The sequence below is a fragment of the Etheostoma cragini genome, chromosome 3 (assembly GCF_013103735.1).
Source record: "Etheostoma cragini isolate CJK2018 chromosome 3, CSU_Ecrag_1.0, whole genome shotgun sequence".
NCBI classification, from domain to species: domain Eukaryota; kingdom Metazoa; phylum Chordata; class Actinopteri; order Perciformes; family Percidae; genus Etheostoma; species Etheostoma cragini.
The window spans coordinates 17,000,144-17,025,029 of NC_048409.1; the positions used below are offsets into that span (position 1 = coordinate 17,000,144).

At 40.8% G+C, this 24,886-nt stretch overlaps 2 protein-coding genes and 1 long non-coding RNA gene across 6 annotated transcripts in view; all 3 read left to right on the plus strand.

Annotated features, from left to right (window-relative positions):
• Positions 1 to 9,636, plus strand: part of gdpd1 (glycerophosphodiester phosphodiesterase domain containing 1) — a 10,466-nt gene extending 830 nt beyond the window's left edge. For all 3 annotated transcript variants that reach the window (XM_034867420.1, XM_034867422.1, XM_034867421.1), the window contains 10 exons: positions 634 to 783; positions 1,449 to 1,491; positions 1,823 to 1,958; positions 3,107 to 3,152; positions 3,302 to 3,423; positions 3,583 to 3,672; positions 3,980 to 4,113; positions 7,650 to 7,709; positions 8,106 to 8,157; positions 9,489 to 9,636. In XM_034867420.1, coding sequence (XP_034723311.1) covers positions 648 to 783; positions 1,449 to 1,491; positions 1,823 to 1,958; positions 3,107 to 3,152; positions 3,302 to 3,423; positions 3,583 to 3,672; positions 3,980 to 4,113; positions 7,650 to 7,709; positions 8,106 to 8,157; positions 9,489 to 9,611 — 942 coding nt within the window. In that variant the 5' untranslated portion in view covers positions 634 to 647 and the 3' untranslated portion in view covers positions 9,612 to 9,636. The remainder of the gene's footprint in view (positions 1 to 633; positions 784 to 1,448; positions 1,492 to 1,822; positions 1,959 to 3,106; positions 3,153 to 3,301; positions 3,424 to 3,582; positions 3,673 to 3,979; positions 4,114 to 7,649; positions 7,710 to 8,105; positions 8,158 to 9,488) is intronic.
• Positions 9,637 to 11,581: 1,945 nt separating this feature from the next.
• ypel2b (yippee-like 2b) lies at positions 11,582 to 24,554 on the plus strand. 2 transcript variants are annotated; one of them, XR_004656072.1, is made up of 6 exons: positions 11,582 to 11,830; positions 17,675 to 17,906; positions 18,747 to 18,790; positions 19,117 to 19,225; positions 21,763 to 21,950; positions 22,402 to 24,554. XR_004656072.1 is itself a non-coding variant. In XM_034867424.1 (5 exons), exons 2-5 carry the CDS (start codon positions 17,790 to 17,792, stop codon positions 21,850 to 21,852), a joined length of 360 nt encoding a protein of 119 aa, XP_034723315.1. In that variant the 5' UTR covers positions 11,582 to 11,830; positions 17,675 to 17,789; the 3' UTR covers positions 21,853 to 24,554. The 2 variants fall into 2 exon arrangements, 1 of the variants encoding a protein (XP_034723315.1); XM_034867424.1 differs by having other exon boundaries at positions 21,763 to 24,554.
• On the plus strand, positions 17,913 to 18,567 carry LOC117942105. The gene is made up of 2 exons (XR_004656073.1): positions 17,913 to 18,265; positions 18,393 to 18,567. It is a non-coding gene; the product is annotated as an uncharacterized LOC117942105 (long non-coding RNA).
• Positions 24,555 to 24,886: the final 332 nt, after the last annotated feature.

The following is a 24,886-nucleotide window of genomic DNA, read 5'->3' on the forward strand; positions in this document are numbered from 1 at the left end:
CTCACACCCGGGGACAACTCCAGAGAAGATTAGAGACCAAACCCTATCCAGGAGTACGGTTCCAGGACCGAGTCTGTGTGTAGAGCAGGGGCGATTCAGGGATCAGACCTTTGGGGGGCTCAGCCCCTTGTGAGACTAATAATAATAATAATAATAATAATAATGTGACATGGATACAGTGCCTTTCAAACGTGGAAACCCCCTTTGCTAAATCAGTAATTTCACTGGATAACATCAAATATAAGTATTTATTATTATAATATAGTGTATAATATTGAACATATGAAGAAACTACTAAAGTCCCTTTATGGACTACCAGAATGAAATGATAAAGAACAATTAAACAATAAAAAAATAAAACTCTCCTTCACTGGGTTACAGGTGCATAGCATTGGCGACAGCGACACAGGACATTGAACATGTTCCGGCTCCTATTCCCCACAGAGAGGTGATGTTACATGTCAATAGGGCCAGCCTCTGTTGTCCATGTCCGGTCCGTTGAGGCCCCTGACCTTTACTGCCACCCGACCCTAGTTCTTCCATATTTTACTCAGTGATTAATGTATTAGAAAAAAAGCGAGTTTATTGACATCTGCCTTCCCTGTAAATATTGATATCCAGTTTGTTTTCCAGCCGACTGATAGGAGATGTGTGCTGCTGTGTATGTCCTGTCGACGGTAACAGGCTATGTGCTCACCTCTGCCCTGCTGCTGAAATGCCCAAATCTTTTGTACCGGAAGAAGCGAGAGACTTTTGTCAGCAGACACATTTCCCATCGTGGAGGTGAGTCAGCTACACTTGTTGTTGTTTTAGCATTTATCATGTTTTAATTTTCTTTTCTTTCTCTCAAAAAAGTAAAAGGGTGCATGCCAAGTTATTCCCAACTCCTCACAGAATGTGCCATCAATTTTTATAATAGTTAGCTTACTTATTTTTTAAGGGGGGTGATATTGTATATAAAGATTGTTGTGAAAAACCCAACAAAGACGATGAGCGTAATTTCCATCTTGATCTTAATGCTCACATCTTGGCCCATTTGACTGTCAGTGGCTACAATTTTACAATGTCTGAATACAGTATGGTCATTATTATATCTGGACAGTTGTGACATTGTTGTGATAATAATTAAGTGATGAGTATGTATATGTAGTTGCTAATGAGTTATTTTCTTACTGTAACTCAAGGTAAGAATAGGCCTACTTTTTTTTGGGCTCCTTTATGCTCCTGTGGTTAGGTTTGTACCCATTTTGTCATATATCTATCTGCATTGTCTTGATTATATTACAGTGTATTTATTATTACTTCCATCGGACAGCGATTTCTTCTGTTTTGTTAATTGTCTGGTATGCCTTAGTAGGACATGGAAATGTTCCAGCTGTGGGTTCGACAGTAATGCAAAAATAAAGAAAACAATCTACCACACTTAGTGTTTACTTTTTTGATTGCAGGAGCAGGTGAAAACCTGGAAAACACCATGGCAGCGTTTAAGCAGTGAGTAGAAACCTTAGTCACAATGACAAAGCTCTTTGATCTTTGTGTGTATGTGTGAAATATAACTGGTGCTTTTGACTGTGGGCAGTTTGTGTCATGTAAGCTTTGTTTGTGACCACTGTCTGTTTTGTCTGCCACTATCCAGCACACACATTATGGTTGATTATGTCAAAGCCTTAGATGATATATTGCTGTGGTTGTTACGGATTGATTTATTAATGGTTTGCAAAGGGAACTGCTTTCTTAATTTTTTGAATGTGTTATACATTACAAATGTGTAAAGTCAATGGAGTCTCCCAGGTATAGTGATAAAGTGTGTTGGTCCATGCAGCGCGGTGGATCTTGGCACAGACATGCTGGAGTTGGACTGCCACCTGACGAAAGATGAACAGGTAGTGGTGTCACATGATGCCAGCTTGCAGAGGGTCTCTGGCATCAACACCCACATCTCTGACATGTCCTACGCTGTGAGTTACTGCTCTGCAATATCATCCCATTTCTAAATCAGACAGAGAAATAACCATCTCCCTTCCAGCTCTAAGAATTTTTCGGCTGTCCCTTTTCCTTTTTGTATTTTTAATTGTAAGTATTGTAAAAGAATGAAAAGGTTAATAGCACCATGGTGCTATTTTTTTATGAGTGGGTCCCTTTTTGTGTTTGGTAACACGCCACGATATACTGCAAGGTACCCACATAGGCAGGCCTCCTCCTACTTCCTCCCCCCCCCGTACTTTTGGCCCCTTCCTCGGACCAAAACCCATTCTTGAACTCTGCCTTAAAGGTGCTGTAGGTTGGATTGTGACGATCCAGGACTTAGCCAAACTTTTTTAACATCAACAATTTCTCAGTCCTACTCAAACAAAGGGTCAGTTTCAGCAAACATGACAGAAAGTTAGTTTTATAAGTTTTACCTACTCCACCTTTTAATTTTAATACACACAAAACACCTGTAAAGTTTTGTGACTTGCCCGGTTGCAACGCTATGGCAGTGACAAAATCTATCTACAGTCCTATAAACACATGGCAAAGGACTCAAAACCTCTTCTGTGGTAGATCTCGCTACAGTAGATGTCTTCAAAACCACATTTTGCGACACACACAGACTCCACAGGGCCTTTACTTTTGTAAATGAGGCATGATGGATCATGTGCCTTGATCAGAGGAGGTACACCAAGTCACTTGATATGTCACACGATGACCTCCTGCCTGATCAAAACAGTCAAGTTGGAGTTAGTTGATTCGTTGCTGTTTACTTAGGATTTCTGCTCTGTCCTGTTTTACACATCTTTGATGGCCTACAATTTAAATGTATAATGAAACATGTTTCCTGAGGACCCTAAAATGATTTGATACCAAAATGATATTTGTGTAACTGAAGATTGGGTTCAAAGTTTTACTGCTCTCTGGCCTTTGTAGTTCAGAGAAGCGGTCAGTTACATGAATTTGCTTTAACGTGTTCTTGCCTTACTGTCTCTATCGTATTGACTCCTAAATGTAACACCCTGCACTCAGCACGCCACCTCTGGCTACGACCTGACCTTTCAGACTCTGTCTATAGGCTGGATTTCTTGTCTGTTTCTTGTTCACCACTGACTGCTGTGTGCTTTTTTTGCAGGAGCTCCCTCCATACCTTTGCAAGCTGGGTGTAACTTTTCAGAGAGGTAAGCATCACAAACCCGTGGCTGCTGTAATTACTACAGAGCTAACACCACACACATAGAGATGAATACCTGCTATGTTGGTAGTTGGTGTGTTTATTAAGTATAATCTGAAGTTGACTGTGTTTTTTAACTTGTCCTTGTCTGTGCAGAGTATTTTTGTGAGGGGGGTGAGGACAAACGCATCCCTCTCCTCAGGGACGTTTTTGATGCATTTCCCAATACTCCTGTCAACATTGACATCAAGGTTAACAACGACAAGCTCATCAAGAAGGTGTGTTTGTGTGTGTGTGTGTGTGTGTGTGTGTGTGTGTGTGTGTGTGTGTGTATAAACATTATGAAATGGAAACCCAACATTCTTGATTCATGTTTTACAACTGTGTACCATGTGTTTTATGGAGTCTTTGTAATACATTTTTGTAAATCCTGTAAGGTATCCGAGCTGGTTGTTAAGTACGACAGAGAGCATCTGACGGTCTGGGGCAACGCCAGCAACCAGATTGCAAAGAAGTGTTACAAAGAGGTACATTTACATGAAATGTGAAGTTTAATTTACCTTCAGTTCAGTCAATTCATGGAGTTCATCTCCCTTAAAAAACAGTTGCTTCCAGTAATAGTATTATTTGTATCTTATTTTGTATCTAGTATTAGTAGTAGGCTATACATTGGAATGGATAAGGTGCCACGGAAAGCAGGAACTGTGCACCTTTCAATAATATACACTATTGGTGACTCACTGTAGAGTATATTACAGATATCACTTATCACCAGTAGTGACTGAATTGAAAGGAATTTACCCTGAATTCTGGTTGTATGTTTGTGTTTTGCAGAACCCGCGAATTCCACTTTTGTTCAGCCTTCCCAGAGTATTGCAGCTGTTAGGCCTCTTCTACACCGGCCTTCTGCCCTTTGTTCCCCTCAAGGAGCAGTTTCTGGAGATCCCCATGCCCTCTATTGTCACCAAGTAGGTATACACACACACACACACACACACACACACACACACACACACAAATACAAATAGGATCAAATATAAAAAGAGATGTACTCATAGAGCTTTGGAAAAAAAACATTTTTAGGAGATGTTATTTGAAAGTCAGCATCATGCATCAACGTTTAGTAACACTGTACTCTACGGGTTGTTGTGCAACACGTACACAGTTCTAGTTTGTTAGCAAGATACAACAGTAACACTACACTCAACCAGAGGTGATCAGTATACAGGTACACAACATTTGATAGCAGTAGGTCGATAGTTTGAGGTATGTTTCACATTATTTTCCCCTTTACTGTGACTCAAGTCTCAGAATTAGGAAACACATGACATGATGGTAAACTGTCCATTGTGCCAATGGATGGTATGCACATGAGGTTTGCCTTGATGTTGAGAGTGGCGTGAGAGCTGTATTTCAGATGTGGGAAGATGTCAATTTCAGGACACATTATCAGTACTGTACCTTTTTTAAATCAGGGGGTGTTTCAGCCTTTCAACACTAGCCACCCGCAGTGGCCTGATGAGTGAACTGATCCTAAGGCATTGGCCAGGTAAAGGAAGATGACATGGATGTCTTTTCTTTCTTCGCCGCTTGGATCTGGTGCCAGATCATACTGGTATGCTCCAAGCAACCAGAAAACCCAGGAATGCCAGCCTTCTGTACGGATGTATCAATTTAGTTGTTCTACTCGAGGATGGTGGATAACCTCTGTTCTATCACGTCGAAAAAGATTTTCCCCTCAACGTTGAGAAGGCAGATCGGCCGGGAATTGACTTATGTCTGTTGCATCCTTCTCCCTGGGATCTAGCACCCTTCCAGCCCTTCGCCACGCCTTGGGTATCATTCTTTGCTGCAACACTATTCATGAGCCTCCAAAGATAGACTAGAACATCTGGTGCGTACTTGTGTAGCTTATAACCATACTCCATTCTGCCCAGGGGCTGACGCTGATCTTGCGCGCCGTATTGTACTCTCTACTTCTTTCCATTTGGGAGGGCCGGTCTCCAGGATGAATTCAGGAGGTTGAATAGGTGGTATGCCATGTGGGATAACTATCTGTTGGTGCCTTTTTGTGTCATGGTGGACCTTTTCCATGTGTTCTTCCAGTTCCTGCTTTGGAATTCTCAGGGTTCCACTTTTTTCCTTATCAAAAAGGTCTTTGACAAACTTAAAGTTTTTTTTAATAAAACAGTGTTCTTGTGTGTTCCTTCTTCTTGCGGAGTTTCTTCAAGTACTCTGCTGTTCTTTAAGGTTGCCAACCGACACTTGATGTCCCCCTGGAGTAGCATGAGACCCTCTTTCTCTGCATCAGAGGCCTTCTTCCACTGCTTTCTCAGCTGCCTTCTCTCTCTGACCAGCCTTTCAATCTCTTGCTACCTCCTGGATTTGGCTGGTGCTATCTTGTTGTGTTCACTCCAAAGCGCTCTTCTCCGTAGTGGTAGATGACGTTGCCCATCCTCTCCAGCTTTTTCTCTGCTGTGCCCATTTGTTGCTGCAGGATTTTTGTCAGGTCATTGTTGACTGTTTCCCCACTCTCTCTTTTCAACAGCTTTGGGCCACTTCAAATTCAGTCTGTGCCTTTTGATCTTTTTGAATAGGAGTCATTCAGAAATGGCCTCTATGTGACATAGTGGAACAGGTTTTATTAAGCAGCAGGATTAAACTGTAATTCTTCCTTGTTTAATGAATCCTGTCCAACGGTTCAGATTTAGTTTTTACTTCAATGAGCATTGTTAGAGGTGCCTAAGGCCCATTTTCATTGCCAGAAACTACCTCTGTTATCGTTGTGCAAATGACCAATAATGAACCCTGAACCTTGAACCAAAGTGCTGTGCAGCTGTGTTTCAGAAAACACATTTCACACATTTCTAGTTTAAAATCTTAACTAAAAAGGCTAAACTGACAAGGGTTGACAAATGGTTTTAGCTGCCACTCAGAAATTAGCTGAGAAAATTGTTCTCCTACCACTTCAATTGTATCTCCATTTATAGATTAAAAAGAAATAGACCCTAGAATTAGCTGTTTGACAAAAACCTTTTCAGCACATTAGATATAGTCTCGCATAGCCAGACCTATCTCCACAGCGACTGTGTCAGCGCTCGAGTACGATCTGGCTACACCACCTATCTAAAAAACACTCTGGCTTCTTTTGTACTTATTTAAACTAATCACAACTGTCCTGTGCAGCGCTAAGGCCCGATAGCAGAGATGGCAAGAGGGAAGGGACAGAGGGGATGTCAGGTTTCATTCCAGCAATGTACATTTATTGATCCAGTGTACTTTACATCAGACACCAGGGACAAACCTTGAACAGAGAAAGAGCGGATACCACGTGACCGTGAAGTTTCAGCCTTAACTGTACGAGACAACTCTATCTACTGATAACAGCCTGGGCATTTTCCAGTTAAGTGGACCTTGTACTTAGAAATGTTTGTGTGTCATAGTTTATTTCCTCGTGAGGTCAAAAAGTTTGCTTGATGTGGATTTTCAAAAGTTACTCACTTACTTTACTTTGTTTTCTTGAATTAAATGTACTTTTATTTTTTTAATTGAGGTATTTAATAATTGCAAGAGGTACTTTACTTCCTTGGCTCAGGTGTACCCACTTCACTTTGTTCATTCTTGTGAACATCCAAGTGTCCTTTCTCTCTCGGTTATCTGGGGCACAACTGTTTAAAAGATGATCTCAGTCACTAATGAAGTCATTAAAGGAAACATTCACACCCTCTTTGCCTCTTAGAGTGTAATTTAGTAGAACATAACAGATCAAGGTCATAGAGCACATTATACGCGACAGACATTCATTAAGGATTGGATGATTTCCTTTCTTACATTACTACAGGCTACTACAGTACTTGTTGCACTAAATAGTTGCTTTATACAAATCACTGTACGTATATGTCATAAATCTGTTGTGTTTAATGTCTTGATTTAGAGTTGTTGTTCGACATTTCGCTGTGTACATTTTCTCCCAGCCTACTACATTTACGTCTACTTTAGAAGCTGCCGTAAGTAGTAGGCAAAATCGCCTTCCAGAATCTTCCTCTCGCTTTCACCTATGCAGATGTTTAGAACAGCCAATAGGAACGCTCTCTCTCACTAAAATGACCTGTGATTCGGCAAAGTCTCCCATCACAGGCTAGATTATCGAAAGCCTGAACACTGAGCCGGGCGGGGATGCAGAAGTCAAAGTTTTCCCTCAGACCACTTGAATTAAAACATGCTCAAAGGTTATAATGGAATTTTTGCCCAATAACGCCAAATTGATCCTGCCTTAATTTCCTATAATGTATTTCAGCTGTTGTGAGTCGTATTTGACCGGAGTTAATTTAACTGTACAGATCATTCTGCAACTCCAATAACCTGTCTGGTAAAAGTTTGAGAGCATTGATTGACAATTTCCCACCAGTCAACACATTTGAGAAGAATTTTTGTCCAGTCTGACTGTGGCAACTACATCAGTTTGATGTAACTTTCGGACACTTCTTTCTGTGTGATTCTGCAGACTAAAGGATCCCAACAGATTATCTAGGAGTCAGCGATTCATCACCTGGCTGGCAGACACGTAAGTCAATAATTTGTCTCAATATTTGTAATCCCATTATCCTTTTTATTTTAATGTCAGAGAGGCTAAATATGTGGGTGTTTGTTACTCACCACTTTTAACCTGGATACCTGTATAGCTGGGCTTTTTCATCGCCTTTCAGTGTATTTATGTGCGGCTACCTTTTTATGTATTTCTCTCTTTTGAACACTTTATATTTGTGTTTTTGAGAAATGCTGATACTTTGTTGAACAAAAAAAAATTCTGATAACTTTTTACAGAATAATACACTCATGCATTATTGTGTGACCATGGTTAATGCAAAACCTTGTGCAATGGCGGAACTAAACCGCTATCTAGCTTTGTTACAATGTACTTGTTTCTCCATACAGATGAGTATGTACTTGTCTCTTGCAGTTTGCTGATGAGGAAAGCTCTGTTTGAGCATCTAACTGCCAGGGGAATACAGGTAAAGCTATTGTAATGTAGCTTCTATAGTAGTTCTTAGAAAAGAGAAAGCTTCTATATATAGATGATATGATGCATAGTGGATGAAAATTGTGTCTGCATAATAATGACCAGTGGCCTCTTCTCCATGAAGTCATTTTAGTAGATTTTTCTGTTTTTATACTTGTTGTTATAGAAGGCTTATTTTATATATTAATAGTGTATCCAGTGTTGACATATACATAGTTGAGAGCAACTTGGACAGAATTTTGTACTTCAAGTCAGAACATTTTATGTATTGCCTTTACTTCCAAGATTGACTGAAAAACGTTCCATAGTATTAAAGGAGCCTGTCGCTGCCCAATGTGACGCAAGTGCAGATTTGAGTTGAGCATGCATCACTTTGCAACAAGTGAGGCTGTGGGTTGCGCATGAGTCACTTTGCGACAAGTTGCATATAAGATGCTGACGAGAGACTTCTGTAATGTCAATACAGTAAAAATGGACCTACTTAACCAAGTTTGTTCATTTCTTGCTACAAGTTAGCAATCAAACACAACAAAGGCTGTCAGTTGAATGCCGTTTTAAGCTAATGTTAGCAATCCATCAGTCATATATGGCTAAAACATTTTTGAAATAACTGCTAACTAAGCTACAAGTTGGCAATCAAACACAACAAAGGCTGGTGTATTTAGCTAACGTTAGAAGTCAAATAGTCATCTTCTGGTATTGTTTGTAATGAGAAAAGTTTATTTCATGGATTTCACAAATTTCAGTATGATAGTTATGTCGTAAACCGTTTAAATCTGAGCACGCGCAACTCAAATCTGCACTCACCTCACATTGGGCAGTGAAGGAGCCTACATGCTGAGAGCTTGTTGTTTTGGTTGTTACAGTGTTATGCTTGTAGGTAAAGGGGAATTATGCAGTTTTTGAGCTTAATTTACCTTAACTGAACAGCTTCGGAGTCATTGGAATGGTTATGACTTTTTTTTAGTTGAATAGTGGTCGTCTCGCTCCCCCCTAGCGGCTGTGAGTGAAAAAAACACCCTTGCAACTTTCAGCAGAGCGAGGAGTCAGACACAAGTAAACATAGGAGCTGCCAAATATCTATTCCGAAGCTGTTGGGGGAGCTTTATAGAGAAACTTGCGAGCAAAATGCAAAGCCAAAACTGCATAGTGCCCCTTTAAGAGCAGTTACTGGGAAATGTCCATGGTTCCTACAAGTTCCAAAAATAGCCTAGAGTGGCCACCAACAAGGTTTTTAGAGTACTGAAGCATTCTTTATCATTGTGTGACTACCTCCGCTGTGTGACGTGTGTGTTCTTAACGGAGTCCTGCAACTGGTTTCAGGTGTACGTTTGGGTGCTGAACGACGAGGAGGACTTCCAAAGGGCATTTGACTTGGGAGCCACGGGAGTTATGACCGATTTTCCCACCAGACTTAAAGTCTTCTTAGACAGGAATGGCATTTAGAAGCCCCAGTGACCTGCCAGAATCTTAGCATATGCAATAATACATTAATCTAAGCTCTAATTGACATATTTTGTATATGTGAAACATACAGTCAAATTTGCGGCTAGTCATAAATAGCAGTCCTGTGCTATGTCAAGTTGTATGCGAGCGTGTGAGTACTGAGGTCAGTCGTGCCACTGCTCCATATGTACAATTCACTGACACATTCAGCTGACTTGTGAACTGTTCCGTAGAGAGAAAAGTTTCTATATGTTTTTTTTTTTTATTAAAAGACAATCCGTTGCATGTTTATGTGTAGTTGCTTAGTCTCTAGATTTCCCTTTGAATCAAATGAAATGACTGGTTAAAGAATCCGAAAGCGACATTTTGCACAAAAAACAAACTTAGTTTTGTTTGTTTAAGGAATGACTGTTGTACCTTTTTCACCTTGGTTAATGTTATTGTGGTGTATTTCAATTGAAAGGCTTTAAAGTGTATTAGAAATTTAGTAGAGACACATGTTTATTGATTGCTTCATGGCAGTCACTTGAAATGGAAAGATATGAAGACATCTGTCCTTTAGTGACCCCTCGGTGTGGGCGTCACAGTTGAAAAGTGTAAAGATTATCGTACTATTTTGTAATCAAAACTTGTGAACACTGAATGTTATCATGAGTGAAATCTGCACAGATGTTTGTTTGATGACTGATATTCTGTTATGGGAACACCTGTATATCCAAAATCTGGATATTTTTTAATTACTTTTTTGAGAGAAAGGTTTGTGATCTACCAATCATTTTACAGGAGGGGGAGTTGAGCTGGAAGCCAGGAGGGGAAGATGGGGCAGTGACTTGGCCACCACTGGCGACCCACCAGTGGGAGGGTGTTGCGGATAAGGGTAAAAAAAACAAAACATTGAACAATGGGTACCGCCTGATGACATCAACCCCTCCTGGCCAAGGCTACATTTACTTAAGGTGAATGAAGGTGAGAAGCATTTTCTGATGTATTTGTTATCTACGGAGCTTGCATTAATGATTATGCTCTAGAGTATTTTTATTACATTATCTGGGGGGTACTGAGTGTACATTTGCGTGTCTAAATAAATATTTGATAAGCTGTGTTGTGTTTGAATCATATATTGTATCAAAATATGACTGGCAAAAAAAAGTTTGTGGGACCAAAATGCCTTATCCCACATGCCGTTTGATTTGGTAAGATATTACGAGTACATACAACAAGTACATTTTATCAATATCAATAAACACCAAAACTGATATAACAACAACAACTAGGCCTATATGATAATTTTATATAGATGAATATTTGGTAACCACTTGCAGACAGACAGGAGATGGCGCTGTAGACTGGAGGAATTTAAGAAGTTTTCACTGTAACGGGAAAGTTGATGTTTAGTTCCATTAAAAACCATCCGTGCAGAGACTCTTCCTAATCATTTTGTAAAAACCAGTGGGGTCTTTCTGCTCTTTCTATATTTTATTTTCTTTGCCACAAAGTGAGATTTGAGTATGATTATTGGTCACTCGCTTTACTCTGGACCAATAAGCTCAGTGTTGCTATGCCTTATCACTTTGATGATTGGCCGATACAGCTGTCATTCATTCAGCCAGTGAGATTTCTGCCAAAGATCATCAATTCGTCTATCAAGATAGTTCAAGTCCTCCAAAATGTGCGCCCATGACCTGTCGTGTTAAAGGTAAACAAAGATTCTCTATCCAGACAAGTAAAGTATAACCAAGTGTTCCAACCACCGTTTCATTTAATGAACAGCGGCATAGTGATGGTGCATTCCTCTAATACAAAAATTAAAAGAAACTATCACAATATTCCTAATGAGCAAGTGCAACACGGTGTTTTTAAATATAACATTAGCTAGTATGTGGGACGTTCCAAATCACGCTTGCGTCCTGTCTGCATAACGATTACTCTGCGAACACGGAAGTTGATTAGAGTGAACGCTCTCTCTCTCTCTTTTGCTCCCTCTATCTCGCTCTCTCTCGGTTTCTCTCTCTCTCTCTCTCTTCTTCTGAACTCTGCTGGGCATCATTGCGCGTCAAAACATTGCGTCCCTGCAGGACTTATCAAGGCCGAGAAAAGAGGAACATTTTCCTGGGAAAGAATGCGAAAGAGGTTTTAGGATTGGCACTGCCAAGTAGAAAACGAGGAGGTGCGACATTTATTAAGATACGTGGAGATCCGTTTATTTCTTCCCTTCAAAGGTAAACGAATGTCCCTGCGTTGTTTTTTCACTGTGGTGCAGTTGTTGTTACGCACTGGTTTCATATTGCTCCATGAAGCTTATTCCAGCGTCGACGTAGTCATGTACAGCCTTATGTATCTAACTGGCTACTTTTAACTGAGGCAACTTTACCTTGCATGCACAAGTGCTGTAATATTACAATAAGAAATATAAGTTGATGGTTTATATCCTGCAAACAACATGCATAACATGATAGATGTGTTTATCATGCCTGGACTGATGTTTTCATCTTGGATTGGTTCGGGTTAACTCTGCATTGGAGCCACGGGATCTACTGGTTATAATTAGGACACATGCTGTTTGTGGTGGCAGTCCTGGCTGCACGTATGCGCCATCATCCCCGTGCACGCGCTTGGTCGTGATGGTGTACGTCAGTGGTGATCAATGCGGGTTATCATGTAATACGGGCATGTGATCATTAGCTCTGACGACAGTCACTTGGTTCGCATCGATCTGCCGAAGTCACATAGCAGATGTTAAAGCTTCTCAGAGTGCCTTGTGTGGTTGTGTGTCTGTTTTCAGCATCACTGAGCTGTGGCATCCCCGCCATCTGCGTGTGGTGGCTGAAGTTTTGCCCCAGATGAAGTGCGCCACTGCCTGTGACCTGATTCAATAATCACTCACTCACACACACACACACACACACACACACAGTAAACCTTCATGTGTTTGTTGTTGATCCCATACAATACGGTAGGCCAGCAGGTGGGAATGCTGCATTTCCCCCCTTCCAAAAAACATCTGTATCTGGGTTTTTTATTTAGTCACAGCCTTTGCACTGCTCAATTTATATTGCAAAGTGGCATGCAGATAGTTATTAGTCAATACATAGTGAGATCGAAGATGGGGGAGTCAGAGTGTTGCAGGCCTGAGGGGATCCTTCACAGATAGGATTTGTATACATAAACAAAAATTGTGTGCAATGTGTTGTGTCAACAGTTTCAGGGGTTGAGTCATTTTGTCACATCGCTCACTTTGTTTGTTTTTGTCACTTTTACTGTTGATAGCCACACACGGAAATGCAACAGAGATTATATGTAAGGGCAAGCCAGCTAATGGGCAGTTAAAAAGTGTTTCCCTTAGGCAAACTCTCAAGGAAAAACACAAGCACAAGTGTCTAAAACACCTGAAAACAAGCTGCCTTCCTCTCCACAGAGCACAAAAAGAGACAGACACAAGAAAACTGGAAGTGAGTACAGATCGAACATAGCAACAGTAACCAGACACACACACCTGGGATGCAGGAGCATTGCTGTATGTGATATTTGATATGGTTGGGGGGGGGGGGGAAGAAGACGAGTTTTTCCCTCCTCTAGTCAGTGATGTCATGTTGCTGTATTATGTTGGCCTGTGTGTAAGACTGAAGAGAGAGCAAGATGAAAGTGCATGAAATACAGAAATCGAGTCAGTGCAGCTGGTGGGCAGTATGGGAAACACAGCTCATCCATTGCTGAAGGGACACACATTGTTGTTTTTCCTCTTTCTCTCTGTTCATTTAACTCCCTCACTCCCTATCCCTTCTGACCCCCTGTATCTCTTCCTCCCCTCTGTCTTTCTCATGCTCGCAATCATTGTCAGAAGCAGCATCAGCAGCGGCAGCATCAGTGCGTTACATAACAAGGTTTATTTTGTTGGGATACAAGGGCCCCTTTGGCTGTTGAGACTTGTGGCATGTAGCCTTTTGTGATGACACCCAGAAATGACCAAAATGGACAGCTCGGTGACCTCAAACGACCCGCGGCAGAACTGATGAATAGACAGAGTGGCAGCAGAAAATAAATAAATATACAAAACAGGCTGAGAGGCATAGAGACAGACAGAGAGAAGACACAGGCATGCTGCAAAATAAACTAGTGAAAGATGTTCAAACACCGAAGTCACACAATGAGGTTATGTAGACAGTCTGTCTTGCAAAAATGTCCTGCTGTTGCAGTCCGTCTGAATAACTGCGACCAGTTCTTCCAGTCATCTAATCATTTATGCAATTTGTTATTCTTTCAAAGAGGGCTTTTTTGTGTGCAAAGCAAGTCTCTTTGCATCAGTCAGCATTGTTTATTGCCACAAACGATGTTGTCTTGCAAAATGATTTTCAAGCAAGTCCTCCCACCAAGATGAGTGTCCCGTTCTTGGAAACTAATTGTTTTGAAATGTCAAACAGCATCATTGTGCGGCCTTGATCAGGTCCAGGACATTTTCATCTGTTTAATGTGGTATAAAGCCTGTACTTGCTTTCTCTTCTACTTCTAGTTCAGCTGCTTTCTTGTTGTTACAGTTACAAACAGTGTAAACCCCAAATATATTGACAATACAATGATTAAAAAAGAAGAAAAAAACAGCACTTTCTTCTAACTGAGATACAGGAACAAATGGTTGGCAATTTTTACTTGAATAAATGACATTAATGAAATAGTTCATCACACAGTGACTACACGAACATGTATTTAATCACGTGAGTAAGTAAATAGTAGTTTTCATAAAAAGCCAGTGACAAGCACTGACCCACTGTTATGGCTGTAATAAAGTGATTGTTTAGAGACTGATTGCAGATAATACACAGAGAGAACTCCACATGGATTATGTACAACCCACAGACATTAATGTAAAAAGTACAATACTTTAATCCAGCACTGCTGTCCATTGCCATTGAGGGCACATTAGTATCATGATGCACTATCAACATGCTGACATTTAACAGCATTCCACAGAGCTTTTCCTACAGATGATAGTTTAAAACGTCTTTCCAGGAAGTGACGGACAGGTTTTATACATCACATTTTAGAGATTTAGTTGGTAGTCTTATTCTGAGCGACTTGTAGCAAATGTAACAGTAGAGGCTTAAAAGAAGAAGCTTGAACTAGAAGCTTAATTTTATGTAATTAAATTTGAAGCTCAAGTTTGAAGCTTACATTACTAGAGTACCTATGTCTAATTCCTGAGCTATAATCAGGCAGCCTTGTGCAAATGTTAGAGATTGTGTTGATTAACTGAAATCCAAAGTGCTTGTTTTGTCAGACCAACAGTCTAAAAATAAAACATGTTCAGTTCACAATCATAAAAGATCAAATAAATATTCACATTTAAAGACTTGTAAAATTTGGACATTCATGCTTAAAAATGACTTAAATATGACTCAATTATCAAAATACATTTTTTTTGTTAATTGACTTATCTATAAATCCACTTATCATTTTAGCTCAAAGTTCCACAGTAGCCAAATATGAAAGAATCAAGTGGAAAACTAAATATGTAAGTAAAGTGTCCGTGTGTCAATGTGTTTCTGTATGGCAGATCTCAGAGGACTTGAGCCTACAGAAACTTCATTCTTGTCCTCAGTCCTCAGTCCTGAAATGACCTAGAGAGGATAGAACACTCTTTGGGTTAAACGCCTGTGTGTGTGTGTGTGTGTGTGTGTGTGTGTGTGTGTGTGTGTGTGTGTGTGTGTGTCAAGGGTCAACTACAACAACTGTACTGAGTGTGTCTTTGTGCACCAAACCCACGCGGTGCTGCTGGCACCGTGTCAAGGGCACGCTCACTGTCTTATTTATTGATATCCCCCGGTCCTTCCCATCAGCACTAGAGCCTTTATCTGCCTCTGACACTAAAAACCATCATATTGCAGTAAAAGGGCCCCCTCACCTCTCTCTCTCTCTCTCTCTCTCTCTCTCTCTCTCTCTCTCTCTCTCTTGTCCTGAATGCAAAGAGGCCTCCATCTCCCATTCAGTATTTTATTTGTTTTTCCAGATTGTTCAGTAATGACAGACAGGAAGGAGAGGAGACATGCCGTATTGTAAAGGTCATGATACAACTCCAGTTATTACAGAATATTATTTACTGTAGACTATAAAAGTTATTGTATTATTTTTTAAATGTACTGTGATACACAAAATTAGAAAGAACCGTATGTAAAAAATAAGCTCTCAGACAGTAAAGTGATAGATATACCAGTTATTTTAGTGAGGCTCTCAACAGCTTCAATTGAAGCTGTCTGCACAAGGCAGAGAGCACAGGCCCCGAAGTAGAACCAGTACAGTTAGTCAAAACATACTCCCGTCCTCCTGGCCCTGGGACTTTGGAATGGGTTCTTGGGGGCAGCTCACTAATCTTCTCAGTCATCAGAGCACACCAGCAGAAGTATTTTAAGGGTGCGGCCTATTTGGATATCATGGAGTGAGCAGAGCATGATCCTCACACTTGTGCTACGCTAAGCAGATTATCTCTGCAGCCTCATAGACTTAAACACAGAATGTGAGCTAGCTTGGCTGCCTGTGAGTGTTGCATTGAACTAGAGTCAGTGCAAAATGGTTTTACTGCAGGTTAATGGAGACACCTGTGTCTTATAATTATCAATTAATTAATCAATTGTTTGATCTAGAAAATGCCAGAAAACAGTGAAAATTGCCCATCATATTTCCCCGGAATGCAAGCTGATGTCTAAAAATGTCCAAACAAAACCCAAAGGCCTTCAATTTACAATAATAATAATAACAACTTGATTACCAGATAAATCAAGGCAAAGGCAGGATATCTAGAAGCCACTATAACAACAGAGAGCTAAACAGTGGGGCCAAGGCCAAGGTCTATAGACTATAGAAGGAGGGCCTGATATAAGCTGAAGCTTCTGACCCTACCCTTAGGTTACGGCCAATAAATTCATTCATTCATTCATTCATTCATTCATATAAAAGATTTAAGAAGTGATTTAAAGGAGTTAGCTGTTTCTGCAAGCCTTATCTCCCTAGGCAGCTCCTTTCAAAGTCACCTTTAGATTTAAGCCTTGACTCTGGAACGGGCAGAGGACACCCCCCCCCCAAAGATCGAAGGCTGCAAACTGGCTCATATGGGGTCAACATCTCTGCTGTATAGCTTGAAGCCAGATCCAGACAAGCTTTAAACATTATCAGTAAAATCAATTCTAAATCATACAGGGAGCCAATGGAGAAAAGCAAGGATTGGGGTAGCGGGATGTCTTCTGTAAAAACTATTGAAAATAAGTCAATATAATACAGGAGAGCAGCAAAGCAAATAGTCAAATTTAGAAAGCTGCTACTGTGACACAGACAAGGAGTCTAAAGCCACAATAGCAGCTCTGTGCTAACATGCTAATGTGTTCTATGCGGGTTATAATGTATCCCGTGCTAACATTGATTTGCAGGTATTTGATCATAATAAAAATACCTGCATTGTAAAAAATAAACATCTGCCTTGGGGGTGGCACTAGAGGAAAATTCAGTGAATGGCCAAGTCAGGATTCATCCTCTCGGCACCATGGATGTCTATAGATTGTCACGGTCATTCATCTAGTATACTTTGGATATTTCCATGGAGGACCGACCAACAGACTGGCCACATACGGGCTGGCATGGCTAATAAATTACTTAAACTAAGCAATTAACATATATTAGTTTCTTAATGACTTCTTTGTCTGTCCCTGCTTTGGTAACACAAACTTTTGCCTTTTGGAGAGAAGTATTTGTTTCCTGTGTGGTGAAAGCCTGTTCCTGGTTTTAATCTCCTAAAGTAGAATTTCTCCAGTGTTTTTACCATGAAACTGAATTGTGAAATTGAGTGACTCAGCCTGGAACACAGGCTCGTTAATATTGCATGATGTCTCATCACGTCATAGCTCTGAGGCTTTAAGAGTTTCAAAGGTGTGAGCAGTTTGGTGAATTCTCTGAACACAGCACAGACTGTAATCCCACCACCAGTTATACACCTGGGGTTCATTTTACAACATCAGTTTAAGGAAGCAGCTGTTGCACAACCATGTAACCATTAGCTGCTCTCTTATCCTCCCTTTGCTCAGGTGTTCGCCTCCCAACCCACCGCCCACCACGGCCCTCACCTGTGTGTTGCGGTGCTTCCCTTGTGAGCCGACCTGGGCTGGCAGTCCCTTCTTGCACCGCCCGCCGACTCCGCCCATGGTCAGAATGACGCGCTCCAAGACCTTCCAGGCGTACCTGCCGAGCTGCCACCGAACGTACAGCTGCATCCACTGCCGAGCTCATCTGGCCAATCACGATGAGCTCATCTCCAAGGTAACCGGAAAACTGCTCTGGCGACTTGACTCATCTTACCAACAGTGGTTGTCCCTGGAGGAAAATAATTACATTCAGGCAGCTAATTATTACAGTCTTAATAGTACTTTGCTTCCTGTTTTGTTTTATCACAGGTAATGTTGTATTACTTTATAAACAAGCAATTCACTGTTTAGCTTTTGTCTCTTTCATTTTATAAATTGACATTGATTAACAGCCAATAAAAGGACAAGCGTTGAAGATAAAAAAAGAGGGAGAACGGATGAGGAATTATGAAAACAAACAACAGACTGAACACCTATATGACTGTGTCAGCAACCGCCACACTTTTGCCCATGGATGGATTATGTTATAAGATGGTTAGTGAATTGGATTATGAATGCACTGTCACCTTTTCCATGTGCAAATATGAAAACACACAAAGGCCTTCTGCTGGTCGTAACACAGCTGCACAACATAAATCTGTATAATGGTTCTCATCAATAGAAGTTTTTATGTTGTGGAAAATAAAGGCCTGCAAAGAAAATAACTTCATTGCAAGAGGTAAAGCTTCTTCTGCATTAACAAACCATGATGTACTCAGTAGCATATGGGCTGTTACTGGGAGACTGTGCACCATTTTAAATTATATGTTAAAGTAGATTTTGCCTACAGGTTTTTTTTTAAATAAGAGCTTCTATTTAAGTGAAGGCCTCTCTCAAATCAACATGTGGGCGTTTTATAAGAAAACCTAACCTCTCTCTCTAAATATAATAGCATGGTTATATCATTTTTTAGTTACTATGAAAGGGCCGATTCATGTTTCAGCCTTTTTATCTTTGTCTCATCTTGTATCTGTAGTCCTTCCAAGGCAGCCAAGGCAGAGCCTACCTGTTCAACTCAGTGTGAGTATCCCTCTCTTATTGCATTTCAACCCACCTACATGACATTATGTGTTAGATTAAAGCGTTTTTTAGACTAGTGTCCAGTGATCTGACATGCTCAGGTGTTTTTAAACAGGTAAATAATGTATGTTGTACTACACAGTAGTTGTGTTGTAGACGGAGCCAGCCTGTGCCTTGGAGTCATTATCACACATCATACAGTTCATGCAACTGTGAAACTTAAGCCAACACTTGTCTCTTTGTCTCTGCTCCTGTCTCCTTTCGCTCGCCTTTCCTCTCCACAAACCCAATTTCTTTCTCTCTCTCTCTCTCTCTCTCTCTCTCAGGGTGAACGTTGGGTGTGGCCCTGCAGAGGAGAGAGTTCTGCTCACAGGCCTGCATGCTGTCGCAGATATCTACTGTGAGAACTGCAAGACCACCCTGGGCTGGAAATATGTAAGTGTTCTTGTCCAATTTACATTTGAACCTCCTCTTCTCTCGGGGTCAACACAGTGTTACAGCTGTGGGCTGAATTAATTATGGATTTCTCAAAACCAATGGAGACGTAAAGAGGAATCCTTATTCTATGTGACTTTTGATTGGTTTTCAATGTTTTGTGGAAGTGAAAAACATCAGCATTTCATTTATCGCTCAAACCTGAAAAATAGCTTGCACCCAGTTCATTCTTTAGGTTTTAACAGTATATCATTGTAGACCATGTCTAGGTGTTAATGATGTTGGTTGAACAATTACAAACTGACAGTGTAGTTGATTTATTTTAAAATTACATTGACAGCCCCACTCTGTAGCTTTAGCTCATTTCAGAGCCACACATATGGTAAACGTCTCTGTAAAGCTGTAATATAGCATCTCAAAATACACATGCAGGATGTATTTATTACAGATGGTATTTTAGGTCCCATGTCAGGGTGAACTAAACAGCATCCACAAATGTTAGCTGTCTTCATATATCAACAGAGCAGAGCACGTGTGGCTGTCACTAGTGAACCCCTTCCGCATGGAGGTGAGAGTTTACACGATAGAGCACTTGACTGTATCCTTAAGGGGTTCACACACACACACACACACACACACACACACACACACACACACACAATCCTTGTTTGACTTTTGAGAAGGCTCCATTGATTAGGACTCTTTGCCTAATCTCTAACCATAACATTCACTGCCACGTCGTTTCTAACCTTACACCTCATTCTATACTACTTTCCTTATGACGCCTGGTATAAGCGAAGCTGCTTCAAAATTAGATACTTTACTGGTGAGTTTTACACCAGTCACAGGGCAAAGAATACAGATGTTACATGCATGCACAAGCCCACAGACACTAGATAGGACTTAATGTAGGGTTTCCATTAATATCAGTTGCAGCAGTATTGATTTTTCAGTCGTCAAAGTTCTATTGAGAGGCTTGACCTACTGCACTTCTAAACCAAGAAATTTGATAACGTGCCCCTGCAGCTCTGAACCAAAATAGCCTAAGACAAAAACAAGGTACAGACCCTCCACAGTGAAAGAACATTTGTATCAGCCGACTCTGTCACTCTGCTTCAAGAGAGCTTTTGAACAAGAACACAAGGTTGTTCATTGACTTGGTCAGGAAGCAGAAGTTGTCATTTTGTGTCATTTTTTATGGCATTGATTTGCAACTCTGCTGGAAAATGGAAAAGTTGATTCAATCCAACACTTAAGTATTTCGGATTTAACCTCAACCTTCACCATAGATACCTTTTAAAGCTTGGGGCTTGGCTTTACGGCTTGCTGCTATCATTGTCCGTGTAACTGAAGTATCCACATTTGGGGATATGGGAGATGGAACTGCAACAAGCTATGGTGGGATCAACAAGCAGCAGCCACCGCAACTGAGCGTGATCACGTTACCGCCATGAGAGACTGTTAAAACTGTTAATCAAAAACACTTCGCACACTCCTGTAAAAGTTACCATAAATCACCATGTCAAGAAAAGTAGCTTTGTGAGTCAACAGCAATGTTAACAGCTCTATGAGGCTGTACTAATAGGCACAGCCTTGCGTTTAGCTAAATTCTAACAATATCATAGGCAAGGCAAGGCAGCTTTATTTGTATAGCACATTTCAGCAACAGGGGAATTCAAAGTGCTTTACACAAAATCAGTTACAAAATAAAAACAGATAAAACACATGAATTAAAAATGCTGACAATGACAATGCTAACATACTGATGTTAAGCAGGTATAATGTTTACCACGTTCACCATCTTAGTTTAGCATGTTAGCATGCCAAGCTGAGATTGATAGGATTGACCTTAGTTTTGCAGGTTAGAGAAACTTTCTTAATTATATAGCCTTGGTGGGTGCCACCTGTCAACGTGAATTTTGATCTTTTAGTTTTCATTAACTGCTACTTGATTTTCTTCCTGGGTTAAAGCATCTCAGTAAGCTATGCTAATGACTGTTGCAATCATGCTTTGCAAATGCTTGACATTTTGCAATCAGCATCTGTTTATGAAGTAAAAACTGATAAACTGTGGAAAAAATTATTTTGGCTTCTGTGTAGTTCAGACTTTCCTTTAAATCTCATTCATATTTTCCAGAGGAATGTTGGATTATACACCTAACAGTAAAAATGCATGTTACAGCCTGCTCTCTGTTGGCTGTTGTGAGGTTCAAATCTCTGGCATTTTGGTTTTTGCTGTTTCTTAGCGGTAAGAGACACATACCTGCCAGCTTAAGGTATGATGATCCAGTCCGGTCAGAGTTTTGATTCTGCAGGCTCCTCTGCAGTGTTAAGTGACTGATGATTATATAACCAGCTCCCAAGGAGTCAGCAGCAGAGACAGGCCAGTACTGAGTCAAGGATTTTCATATACAGCTGAAAGGACTGTCATGAGCTGGCATTTTTTTAATGCACTTTGTGTCTATCTATCCTACTCTCTGTCAATGATATAAACATGTCATTATGCTGTCTCTCCTGCGCTGTGCCACACCCTCCAGGAACATGCCTTTGAGAGCAGTCAGAAGTATAAAGAGGGCAAGTTCATCATCGAGCTGGCCCACATGATCAAGGACAACGGCTGGGACTGAGGGACAAGCAGCCGGGACACGACCGCAGCAGAGGAGAGGGAGGGGGGAGGGGGCTGGATGGACAAATGGATGGGAGAGATGGGGGTCGTGTGTGGTGGGTGAGTGTGTGACTTTGGTTTGGCTGATTTACAATTAACCCTGTGTAACTCTCTGCTCATCCCTCCCTACCATGCCTCTTGATGTACACACACAAACACACACATTCATCAAGGTCCCAGACATCCCAGCTTGACAGAGAGAAAGACTACGCAGGCTTTTGCACAGCTAGCAGGTCTAGATAACTGGCCAGCAAGATGTCTCATTTTCACATTTGTTTTTAAAACTGAAACATGATTTAATAGCTCTTCAAAGAGTGGCAACACTCCCTCTATACCTGCTAGAAGACATCTTCATTGTGCGAAGTATTCCACCTTGTCTAACAGTAATGATTAAACCAGTTGTTTACGGGTCATTCAGTGGAAATCTAGCCAGAAGGAAGGCGGTTAGGCCGGCCTGGCGGGGTTCATTGGCCTTGGTTGAAGAGCTGACGGGCATTCTCTCTGTCCACAGCTTGAATCAGATGACCTAAGATGATTATAGCAAATCCAGCTGATCGGGGCCATGCCAGCTGGGCCAGTGATGAGGCCTGGCTCTGAGGCTTGGCACAGAGGCCTGAGCACATGGGCGTTGGGTTGTGGCGCAGGGCTGGGGTGATTGGCGCCCACCAAGCCGCTCTCTCAACATGGTGGGGAGGGGAAAATCCTGATCCAGTTATGCAGTGGCTTTGATGGCTTCTGGCTGGGATTCACTCCATGTCTTGCCAGTGATGCAGCTCATGACGGGCCAAGAGTGAAAGAGATACAGACAGACAACCACCGGCTTGTCCTAAAACCTCACAGGAATTTGCCCTCGCAGCAACAAAGCAGCTCCCCTTGGTTTTTATTCATGCTTTAATACAACAAGTCGTGTATAGGGATCTCCTGATACGTCCCGTGGATGTTTGGTGTCAGACGCATCGCTGCATCCATCTTTGTTACTTGTCCAGGTAGAATTACACAACATAAGCATGTGTCAGGTGAAAAACTTTGGCTGGGATTCCCAAAGGTTTGCAAGCACTGCAAAAAAATATTTATGCTGTTGGAGGTGGATGAACTAAGGTGAAGAAGCTTTGCAGGCCTTGGGAAGGCTGGGGGCGGCTAGTGATCAGTGAGATACAAACACAACCCCTGCTGATCAGTGAGATACAAACACAACGCCTGCTGATCAGTGAGATACAAACACAACCCCTGCTATCATTCAAATAACAGTGTAATTTGTGGCCAGACTGCAAGGCCGCATGGGAAAATGCAAATAGTAAAGAAATTCTTACGGAAAGTAAATGATTACTTTCACTGAAGTTACGAGGTATATACATACCACAGAGGTGTGTACTGTAGATGCATATGTTTAAAAGGTATCACTCTTAGGCTCTCTTTCAGTCTGGGATGACTGTTTAACTGCTGTTACACTGATCTTCACTAACTGGCCATCATGAAACATAACAAAACTACTGGGCAACGTTATGAAGAAATGCACTAGATAGACCAACTTGCCTATTCTTTTGTTCCTTAATGCACCAACACATTATCTTTTGAAGTTTTGGATCATTTTTCTTTCACCTCAGTTTGCTAAAATATTCCTAACGCATCATGGGCCTTCGAGTTATGACAACTGGGTAAAATCTGAGGTAACATTAATGGGAAGCATTGCTCAGGTACCTTCATTCTACCTTTTCTTTGCTAAGGCCAGAATCCTACTTAATGTGCTGGATGTGTTATTATTCTCTGATGGAAATGTATTTTTTTCAAATGAGAGAATCCATTCCATGGATATGCAACATGAATGCATGCATGAAGTAAAACAAGTGTTCTGACCAGTTTTGTGCTCGGTCCTCGTCACATTTTTGTGAAAAGAACATTTTGTGTATACTAGAGTTGCAATGAAACCTTGTGCTGTAATACATCTAATACATTTCACCCCAGTTAATTTTAGCTGCCGGATCTGTTGTCTTTAGATTAAATGTAATCATGGTTTAGAAAAGTAAAATGAATTGCCCCGTTCGCCACAAAGTTTCCCCATGTCGCGAACATTGCTGTAGTTGTTGCCCAATATATGGTGAGTGAAGTTCAAGACTCTCCAGTTACAACCAAACCTAAACAGATAACTCTCTTCAATAAAACTCAGCAAGTGACAGCTGAGTTGGAGGCTGCAACATTAAACCCTGCACAACCAAAGAACCCACCCATCAATGATAAATTGACCAAACAAAAGATCTAATTTTGCTTTGTCAAGTGTTGCAAAACACGAGGGTGTGTACAGCTGAAAGCCAAGGTTGTGGATAGCCTTTCTCTGTTATATTATGAATTAAAATTTTGTAAACAAAAGATTAATATATGAATATATTATATTTACTGTATTCACCACGAGGATTACCATTCATGTCAACCTCTGTGTTACAGACTGTAAATAGTGTTAATGTATTGTGTTTTATCTATGATCCATACAGCGATTAATGAATATGATTTAGGTCATGTCATGCTTTCTCTCTGGTACCCCACATTTGCTGTACGATACTACTTTTTTACTGAAAATGTTTCAATTTTAATGTCTTTTGTAAAGGAGGATGCTGATGTTGACTATATATCATTGGATCTTCATCTAATAAAATGCACCTTGATATCTGTGTGGAATATAGTGTTGGTTTCTTCTCATGCAATCTTAAATCTAAAGCGGCATGTACTTTAAAGGGGCAATTCAATCATTTAGCAAAGCACCTTAATTAAGTTGGGGCGACTCACACAAGATATTTTGAAACAAATGTTTAAAATTGATTCTGCAGCAGCAGCAGAAGCTGATATAGGATATTGTAATATGGCATAAATGTTGTCTTTTCCTGATTTTAAAGGTTGCATTACAGTAAAGTGATGTCATTTTCTGATCTAACCAGACTGTTTGCCTTCACCCACTTAGTCATTTTATCTGCAATAGTGATGTAAAAAATCTCATTGTGTAAACA